At 35.3% G+C, this 11,053-nt stretch overlaps 1 protein-coding gene across 1 annotated transcript; it reads left to right on the top strand.

Moving 5' to 3' along the window:
* The first annotated feature begins 2,924 nt into the window (after nt 1-2,924).
* On the top strand, nt 2,925-10,713 carry LOC125651917 (uncharacterized). The gene is made up of 4 exons (XM_048880768.2): nt 2,925-3,059; nt 5,938-6,000; nt 6,100-6,206; nt 9,801-10,713. Exons 2-4 carry the CDS (start codon nt 5,977-5,979, stop codon nt 10,180-10,182), a joined length of 513 nt encoding a protein of 170 aa, XP_048736725.1. The 5' UTR covers nt 2,925-3,059; nt 5,938-5,976; the 3' UTR covers nt 10,183-10,713.
* The last annotated feature ends 340 nt before the right edge of the window (nt 10,714-11,053 follow it).

Genomic DNA, 11,053 nt, shown 5'->3' with positions numbered 1-11,053 from the left:
ATCATTTGAATTGTTGAGATTGGAAAACGAGTGCATAATTAATGTACTTTTATCAATTCCTCTTCCATTATCATAAGTTAACAATATATGACTTCGTCTTTGGATCGATGAGATATTACTATATGTAATGTCTACTGTTTGTAAAACCCGACTTTAAATAAAGATTATTATATCTAACAAGTAACTCCTGTAATCATCTAAGTGGTGCTACACAGACATCATGGGCTCTTACATCCAAACACCATTTCTCAACGAGCTCGTTTCGTCTGAATTTTGGTCGGAAGGATTTCTAAGCAAAATACAAATTTATCATTACCATCAAATAACTTTTATCTAAAGGTATCTCTTGGAAATGCTAATATCACGTGTATTTAATCCCATTTGAATCGGTAATCATGATTTTACGTAAGAAAAATATTTCGGATGGATTTTCCAGAAATAGAAAATACTGCTTATAGTCTAGCAAAAACATTTCATTTTTAAATCAGAGATTATTTTTTAAATCTGTCACGCTTCAAAGAAATTCAGCCATACCTTTATTATTTCTATTTTCCTCAGAATCCCTTTGTCTCTGCTGGGTTTCATTTTCGTTTTGTAACTTGTTTATCAACCCATTCTTTATTATTAACTTAACGGCCTCCACCCTGTATGTTGGCTTTCGTTTCGTTTTCGAAAGTATTGATGATACATGTAGAATGCTAACGATTTATGTCACATATGCGAGTTGGAATTAAGAGAACCTCAAATGCAAGTGAAATCAGTCGGAAGTTTCATAAAACAAGCGATTTCCAGGGGAGTGTTTTCAGCGGCGAGAATATTTGAAATGGGCGGTAATGAAAAATAACTAAATGAAGTAAGATGAAAATGAAATATAATGAAAATACAAACAAAAATACATATACATGATAACATAGAATGAGAGTGTCGCCGCCTCTAGCTGACCGGAGTACGTTAAGCACAGGGCGTGAGACAGAAACACACTGTAACTATTAATGTTCAAAAGTGTAAATTACCCGAGAAAAAACAGTGTACGTTAAACAGTGGTACATACATCTTATTGAACTTGTCGGAGTTTTTAATAGTTCTGCGTTCCAAAAGGCAGAATCATATTCATACATACCATTCCTTACACATACAGAGCATTCTTTAAATACTGATTTTGACTACAGATTTTTCCGTTTACCTGATCAAGATAGAGGGCTCACGGCGGGTTAACGTTACCGGCTGATATGGAATGTTTACTCCTCCTGGGCACTTGATCGTACCTCTGATATGTCCAGGGGTCTATGTTTGGCATACTCTTAAGTTTGTATTCTTTATAGGAGTTATTAGATAGAAGATCACTGTTCGTTATCTTCATCTTTATAGGAGTTATGAGATTGATCACTGTTCGTTATCTTCACCTTTATAGGAGTTATGAGATTAATCACTGTTCGTTATCTTCACCTTTCCCTACAAAGTATCTATGCTGCAAATTAGGTCAAAATTGGTCATGAACCACCAGTAGATACATTATGCAAAGATCGTGACCTTGAATTAACCTTGACACGAAAACAAGAAGAGAAACAACTACGTTACTCGTTTTGCAGTTGATGTATTGCATCTCAACACGTTCAATAAAAACGTTAAGAGTCCATCTAAAATCGAAAATTTTAAATTATTAAGAATTAACGTATGTTCTTTGCTTTTATAGATACTGTTCTTTCTGACATATTTCATTTTTGCAAATAAAATCATGTTGCAGATTTTCATTGTAAAAATGAAATATGTCGGAAAGAACAATACCACAATCACGAATTTCTAATCCTTGTAAAACCGCAATAATTGAAATCTACAACTACAGATTGGGAAAAATCGCTTAATTTCAATCATCCACGATCTAACTATTTCATATATTTAAAAACATATTATGATAAAATTGATATTTGATACATATGCTTAAATATTCCTTGTTTTCGCGACCAATATAAATATAAATATATATAATTTCAAGGTGTACTCGTTTTAAAGTTATCAATGTATTAGGACGCTTTTAGCTAATTACAATCAGTCACATGAAAATATCAATTCTATGGTAGTAATATCAATCCACGTCTACAGCGGAAACCGCGTATTTTGTTTTTAATCGAATTATAACAAAAATTCCACTGAGGAGTTCGGAAGAAATAATCGGATAAAAAAATGTTTATTATGAATGCTGTACAACTATTATATTCAGAATGCATCATTTCATCTGAAGAACTAAACTTTCTGCGGTGGGAAGGAAATATATATTGACACAAATTTGACATTGCGTGTACTTTAATATTTCTTCACATTGAAGACGTTTGAAAACTCGGAAGGCAAAATCAAAAGAATATTGTATTACATTTTGTAATTAGTGTTTTACAGTTTTCGATTGTTTGGTTGCGAAAGAAAATCAAAGGGACAATTCATTTATCCACAAAATTCCCGGACGGCTACAATTGGCCACACACTTCTGGTGTTCATTCATCGTTTTCACTAAATGACTAACAATGAATCAAATTTCTCGAAATGGTAAAAATTGTTATTGATGCACTATACCATTAAACCGATCAATTCTGTCAGCCGAAAAAAAAGTGTCTTTTGAGCTAAATAAAAATATAGAGTTTTGCTGCTAACTATGGACCAATTGAAAACAATATTTTGACGAGCACTTTGGCTCCTTTAAGTAATTATTACAGAAACTGACCACTGATTAGCGGCAGCGCATTGTCAATGCTCGGTCTGCTAATTAGATGACGGTATAAAAAGCCGCGGGAAGCACAGACTATAGAAATACTGAGCAGATCGAGTTATTGGTTATAAATCTCGCCAACGCGATAAAATTATCGTATAAATACCACCACATTTTCAAAATATCGTATCACATTACCGTCACGAAATGGGTGCAATACATGAGTCCTAAAGATTGGTGCTATGGAGTTTAATCCAAGAGTTGTGGAACTATTAACATTCTAGGAACAAATTATAATACATGACAAAAATATAAAATTCATCAAGAAGCACGAAATTGGAATAAAATTTAAATTTTAAAGGTAAGAACTTCTTAGACATGATTTAGACTAACACGAGTTAAATGATATATCCGTTAATAATGGTTTTATAAATCACTTATAGGAATTAAGTGAAAGGACGAAAATGAAATTATTTCGCGAAACAAATCAAAGTTGAACTATGCTTTAGGAGTGACAGTTCACGTTTTTAATTGAGGAAGTTAATTAGGGAATGTGGAACGAGATTTGCCCGGGGAAATCGAACGATTCTCTGTGCTTTACTCATAATTGTCAATTTAAACGAATTCGTATTTATTTTCGAAATACTCAATTATTAAGTTATATTATCTTAAATGATATAAAATTGTGAAGAAGAAAAACCTCTGTTATCCCAATGACGTTGAAATGAATGCACTTACAAATTAAATCAATCAATCAATAACTTTTAGGAAGCGGGAAAAGATACGGCCTAAATTTGTAAACTACAGTATTTGTAGATCCCAGAGAAGCTGATGATTTTTAAAGTAGCATTCTATCTAAGAATCATGCAAAGTTGGAAATGGAGATTTCTCTAGAAATATCCTATACATACCTATCACAGTACCCCGTTTTACATAGATTAGTGGCTTTACTGAGGGGTGCGCGTACGTAAAACTTTTTAATAGTCTCCATCCCCGTTTAACAAACATGGGTGTTACGTAACAGCACAAGAACACGAAGTGCTATGTTTATCAAAGAATGCAATTATTCCATAGGCTCTTGTGTCTAGTTTTATAAAATAATTATTAGGCTTATTTAGGTAGTGCATACAAGTGAGGATGACATTGAAAATAGTCAACCCGAGAAAACCATTGTCGACCAATGCGAAGTGGAGCTTGACAATGGTTTTACCCTTGTTTTTATTGTACTGAATGTTATAAACTAATTACATTACGGTTGGAAAACTTTGAAGGAAGTGTCGCGTGTTTTTGATGGAGAATCATGCGCATGAATTCCGTGCAGTCAATTTTTTTGTGATGTTGATTGTTGTTACATGCACGGTCCATCACGCTAGAGGGCGTGGTTTTATCACTCAGAGTTATAGTCTATTTTGTCAAATGTTCCTCAACCAATCAGAGTCAACTAATTTACATGAAAGTACAGTATAATACGAAGACAATACGGTTACCGCAGATGATGCATCGTGATACTCAAAAGCTGCGTAATTGTAACTCTGAAGAAAAATTTAGGATGGGCCAGAGAGCTACAGATCTACCTGATATAAAAACCTTCGATCTACAACGCAACTTGTTCTGCGCGCGATTCAGCTGCAATACACCCGAAAATTTACATAGTCGTCTTAATTTTCAAAGAAATCCCAACACCCCACTGCGCTGTCTCTAGTCTCACTTTCCCCAACTCTTAATTTTGTATTCCTTGTGGGAATTATCAGATTGATCACTGTTCGTTATCTTCACCTTTTCAGACAATTACTAAAGTTCCAAGTAGAATTAAAGCCCATAGCCAAATAAAATTTGCTTGTTAATGTGGCATAGTCTTTAAAATCAGACTCTTGATGCGGAGATGTTAAATTATGGAGAAATAACTCCTAATTTATTATCTGAAGAAGTTGCGCTCTACATGGGTTTCCATAACGGATGTATTTGTAGCTTTCTGGTCGATGTTAATTTTTCTCCCACGAAGTTGCAGATCTGCAGTCACGTATTTTCAGGAAAAAAATCAAGAACATTTTTAGAAATTCCAATTTCTATACTGCACAAGTACCAAATATGTAATATTTCTTCGTGAAGTATTGCTCGAGTCTTAATAAAGACTGTTGGGAAGAATTCATTAGTTGTCCAGTCCAAAGTACCCCACATTTTCCCCATCAATTAGATGACTCCAATAATAACAGCCTGTTCCATATCGTTCGTTTCTGTCTATAACTTCTGCTTGTCTTAATTTTCTCCCTGACAAGGACATATTGAAATATCATAAATCATATCGAAACGAAATGACAGATCTTAGAATGCATGACATTTATTCCAATATTTCAGAGCAATTAAGTTTAATATCTTAGTATAAAAACTGATCTAATATCATAAAGTTAATCGCTACAAATTAAAAATGTATGAGAGTATAGTTATGTGGAGGTGTGGTGCACAAATCATTTCAATTAATATTATTTCTAATATCTGAGCAGCATACGGAAGTCTTTTTACACGATAGATCATAATCTTACCAATGGGGTGTGTCAGATTCCCTGGTGCTTGGGCGTAACATTTCATTTATCAGTCTCGTCATTACATTGTTGTAGCAAATTTAGAATGGCAATGTAAAGAAAATATACAAGGTAAGTTTCTGCATGTTACATCGGCAGCGAAACTCATCTGATAGAACACTCATTTCGTGAGTAAAATAACATGGCACTGTAAAGTTTCTTTGACAAACGCTCGGCAGCAGGTGAAATTCAAAGAATTTTCCTTGCCAGTTTCCACTTCCGGCGTCAGCAGAACGGACCGCTCTTGGTTATCCTATCACCACTGAGTCATAACACTATATTAAAATAGCGTTTCGTTTCCATAGTCCTGCCGTAAATTTTGACTCTAGTTAAACTTGAGTTCCTTTAAAATGTAAATTTTATACCAGCTTGATAACAGTCAAATACATTTTTAAAAATGTGTTTTTCTACCACAAAACATTATTGAGGAAGTTTGTGTGTAGCTCTATATTTTGTTACTTTCGGAAGTTCGACATTCTTTAATCGCAAGAAACAGAATCGTTTTAGAGTGCGGCCTACATAGGATTAGAACCATAGCATGGGTTAAGAAGATGAGACTAGGCCGGTTGTCATTATTGATTGACAGTGGATGATTTGTGCATGAATTATTAAAATGATATTGACAGATATCTTTGATTAATTTCTTGAAATATCTTTCAGCTTCCAATCAACCACACCAAAATCACCAATGTTGAAATTATGCGTTTTATCACATCAATATGGGTAAGCTGACATGGTCATTTTATTTCGAAGGTGAATTGATACATTTGTCGTAGTTCTGAATATCATGAATAATTCTATTTTCCTTTAATTTCCTTGTAGATCACAATGTGGACAATCAGCATTATGATAAAAGCACAAACTGAAGAGGAATCTAATCCAGCACACATGCAGAGTAATCTTCTTAGGGCAATTCTTTGGGAAGAAAGGTAAACTTTTCAATTAAAACAGAAAAGTCCCTCCAAATGAACAGATATCTGATATTGACATACTGATTTTGACTACCGACTACTCTGTTTATACTTGATAAAGATGCGAGTGTGACCGGTCAACAGGGGATGCTTGCACTTCCTTGGCACCTGATCCCACCTCTGGTGTCCAGGGGTCCGTGCTCCCCCCTTCCTTCATTTTAATATTGTTTATAGGATTTATGAAATTGATTACTGTTCCTCATCTTCACTTGTCCATTGTACATCATGAACACGTCTGGTGTTTTTAAATAACTTAAGAGCAAATATGCATTAATGTATCTAAGAGTTCTAGTTTTGGATGAACATACTTATAACTTAGTGGGCTTTTATATAAAACTGGTTTGTTTGAAACATACCTGTATTTTTGGTTGTATATTAATAATTACACAAAAGGAAGCGGATTCTTACTGACAATTTTTTAATTCTGAGAAAATCGCTTTTTGGAACTAACTCGTGTGCTACTTAATCTAAAGCAACACAATTGACTGCGTGCGCGACGTTAGGTTCACAGGCTCGTTAGCAGTATTCTTGTTTATCAGAAGTAAAGCCATTCCGTGAGGTTCGTTATAGTACAATTAACCAACTGTTGACAGTACACCTGCGTTTACCATCTTGTTTATTAAAGGAAATAACCATTCTATTAGTTTCACCTTTGTGTGATGCTTAGTACGTGAGAAAAATTACAAGGAAATACAACAATAAGAACATTTCTGTTTTGCCCCACCGAATTTTAAATTTGATGTAAAGATAAGCGTCAAATATTTAGTGTTTGACATTTAGTGTGTTGGTTTTACGGAAAGATGTGTAGACAAACTGCATAACGCGATATTGTATGTTTTTCTATTTGCGCGTTGTTACACATCACCACGTCATGGTACACACATCACTACGTCACTGTACACGCATCACTATGTCACTGCACACTTATAAATGCTTCAATGTACAAACTTTTATACGTCAATGTACACGCTTCACTACATCAATGTACACGTCTCCATACCAATCGTAACTACTCGGCTATTTACGTAACCGCAAATGAACCTCGTATGTGGATCGACGCATGTGTACACAAATGCAACTATGACGTCACAGGTGTTCGTTACAATATGAAACGCGAGCTTTCAAACGTATCTAAGATATCATACTTGTCTAAGGTATTCTACCACTATTACTTTTTTACTTTTATATTTATATATTAGAATGAATAAGACGTTAATAATACCAAAACTGAATCTCTGGTGAAAATATAAATGATACATTATACAGGGATTCGGTTCTGGCCTTTTAACTTCATCCACAGGCGCGCTTCGGGTGAAGAAATACATCGATTTGATGCAATTCTTGCGCGATTCACGTCCGAGTCTTCTTACCGGTTACGGAAAAGGACGAGCGCGTGATCCGATTGGCCTTCATACGTCAATGTACACGCTTCACTACGCCAATGCACACGCTTCACCACGTCAATGTACACGCCTCCATACGTCAATGTACACTCTTTCATACATCAATGTACACGCTTCACTACGTCAATGCACACGCTTCACTACGTCAATGTACACGCTTCACTACGTCAATGTACACGCATCATTACGTCAATGCACACGCTTCACTACGTCAATGTACACGCTTCACTACGTCAATGTACACGCATCATTACGTCAATGCACACGCATCATTACTGTACATGCATCATAACGACACCTCTTTAACTGCATTTATGATACATAGAGTATGGAATGTATTTTTCCTGATTAATTCGATAGAGGATTTCGATATGATTATGTGTTCATTTAGAATTTAAAAGAATCATGCATGTATGGTACAAAAGTTTCATTAGCTTTCTATATCTGTCAATATGCAAGGTAAATTTTGAAGATATTTATTTCACTCATGCCCTTAGTGGTATTTTAAAACAAAGAATAATGTGATCACACCCATAAATTTGACCCGCCAGTGTGGTCAGCTAATAATGCAATGAATCGATAAACAGAATTACCAAATAACAACTCCAATTTCATTTAATGACATTCGGGTATTTACATCCTTATTGAGGTTGTTGTTTAATGTCCTTTCCAGAATCTTTCACTCATTATGAGGCATCAACAGCTGTAAATGATACAAAATTTGACCTCTTCAAGGTGCTCAAGACCTTGGCAGTAAGGGTTCTTTACCGTGCCAACGCACGGGACCTCGGTGTTAAAGTCTCGTCCGAAAGACCCGCGACTCTCATTTCTAGATCCAAAGCGTTTTGTAAAGGAGCAGTCACTAAGTATTTTACTCTTAGGTTTGACGCTGCCAAGGCACAAGTGGGACTCGAACTCACGACCTCCCAGTCACGTTAAACAAGTAGTGCATGTACAAATAGTTAGGAAACACAAAAACCCACTGCTTTACTAGAACGCTTCATTGTCGCTTCATTATATGGTATGGCTTGTTTGCTTTTTTATTCTTGGATTCAAACACTTTGTTTTCTTTTTATCAATACTTTTATGCAAGCAATTGTATGTAAAACTTATACGGTACCAATTTTGATGCACCAGATGCGCATTTCGACAAACAATGTCTCTTCAGTGATGCTCAACCGAAATATTTGAAATCTGAAATAACAATGAAGTTTTAGAGCTATTTTAGGGGAAAACAGTGTGCCAAAAAAGTGGAGTCAAATTCGTCTAAGGATAAGAGCTATGCGTGTATCATTTTTAAGGTTAAATGTTATTTGCAGAAAAAACATAAATTAATGCCTATTTGATTTATACAATATTTCATCATGTATGAAGGATAGATGACAGCAGGCAGAGCCCATATAAGTCATTTCCATATATCAATGAACATCATACCAACTGTGACAACGTCAATTCAAAACATAGTCTTTGATTTTACATAGGTACCAATTCCAAAAATACCAATACGATTTTCAATAGGAAATAGCACATCACTAAACATTACATAATCCTTGATACATGTTACACGTTTTCATGATGTAAATCAAAATAAACCGCCGGTTTAAACTTCAGGGTCGTCATGACATCAACATGATATCTTATATTCGTTTGTGTTTCATTTTTGCTATATTCGCTAATGGAGAAATTCGTGAAATATAATGCAGTGAATATAATATCAGTTGCATATGGATATACAATGTTATGACAATAACCTGAAGCGAAATCAAAGACCGTGACAATAACCTGAAGCGAAATCAGAGACAGTGACTTTAAACAGAAGCGAAATCAGAGACCGTGACAATAACCAGAAGCGAAATCAGAGACCGTGACAATAACCAGAAGCGAAATCAGAGACCTTAACAATAACAAGCAAAATCAGAGACCGTGACAATAACCAAAAGCGACCTTGACTTTGACAGTAACCAGTGAAATCAAAGCTGTAAACATTATTGTATCGTTTATAGTGTTCAGTAGTTTTACTTGTATTATTTCAAGCATAATGCTGTGACACAGAGAAAGAATATACTGAGCCACAACAGTCGTGATAGTTGTAGTAGGAATAATTATGTAAATATGAATTGATGCCTAACCTGGATTTTTGTTCTTATAGGGAATTCGAAGAAATAGGAAAACGAGCTTATCACACGCTTCCTCGACACAGAGGCCTGGCGGACTGCTGTCCGATAGTGTCACAAAAAATTAGTCCAATAGGTGGCCTTTCTAGGGAGGGGAGATTACTAAAGTTATATAGAGACCGACGGACAGTTCAGAGGTTTTACCAGACTTCTTGTGCTGCAGGGGTTTTGAACCGACCTTGTCGTTACGTTGACAGCACGTGGCGCTCAAAATGCGTTCAAAGCTACACATATGTCTATGCCATAGTGAGGGATTATAACACGACACAGCCTTACCGAATGGACTACATAAGGCTAAAATCCGGCTGCATGTGCAAAATAGATGACCAACCATCCATTGTTGATATAACGGACTGACCACAAGGGTCATCAATGTGGATCCATGGTTTCCCCTTAAAGCTTACCTTGCGTGAATGGAGCACTGACATGTCCTAACTGTGAATGTTCCCAATCAAATGAAGACGAAAGTTTCAAAGGTACTATCCAAATGGAAAGTCTTTACTTTGTTTCAGCAATGAATAAAAGATAGCTCTTTATTTATGCCAATGTTTGTATAAGAGATGTCTATAAAGTTATTCATTTATTTTTATACACCCCCTTCCTTAATATAAACATATCTCTATTTTACCATTGCTTGTACAGGCTAAACGATGTGTTATAGAAACATTTGTGAGCATATTGTCTAAAATAACTCAATGTGTCCTGTCTTTCATTTCAGTGGATAACTTACAATGTCTGTTTACTATCATTGTTATCACTTGTTGGAAGCATATATTTGAACTTGTTTTATTTTCAAATTGCTCAGAATTTTTCATGGTTGATTTTTCAAGAACTACTTACTATGAGTTGTTCCTTGAAATACGCCGACTGCCTACAATTTTTAGCTTTAAGGTTACAATAAATTGAATATTCTAATTGAGTTTTTGAGTTGTTGACTGAATGTTGAAATCTGTATGCACCATAAATCGTACATACGGGAATCGTATAATTGTACATACTCATGATTGTCTGTACATGTATGAGATGTGTAGATTGTACACGCTGTCTGTATATGTACGAGATGTGTAGATTATACACGTTGTCTGTACATGTATGAGATGTGTAGATTGTACACGCTGTCTCTACATGTATGAGATGTGTAGATTGTACACGCTGTCTGTACATGTATGAGATGTGTAGATTGTACACACTGTCTGTACATGTATGAGATGTGTGTAATTGTACACGC

The sequence above is a fragment of the Ostrea edulis genome, chromosome 5 (assembly GCF_947568905.1).
Source record: "Ostrea edulis chromosome 5, xbOstEdul1.1, whole genome shotgun sequence".
NCBI lineage: Eukaryota > Metazoa > Mollusca > Bivalvia > Ostreida > Ostreidae > Ostrea > Ostrea edulis.
This window is presented reverse-complemented; position numbering and strand designations above follow the sequence as displayed.

Coding starts and splice junctions, on each gene's coding strand:
- LOC125651917 (XM_048880768.2), top strand. CDS start 5,977: ATGCGTTTTATCACATCAATATGG. Junction 6,001..6,099: donor GTTTTATCACATCAATATGG/GTAAGCTGACAT, acceptor ATTTCCTTGTAG/ATCACAATGTGGACAATCAG. Junction 6,207..9,800: donor GCAATTCTTTGGGAAGAAAG/GTAAACTTTTCA, acceptor TTGTTCTTATAG/GGAATTCGAAGAAATAGGAA.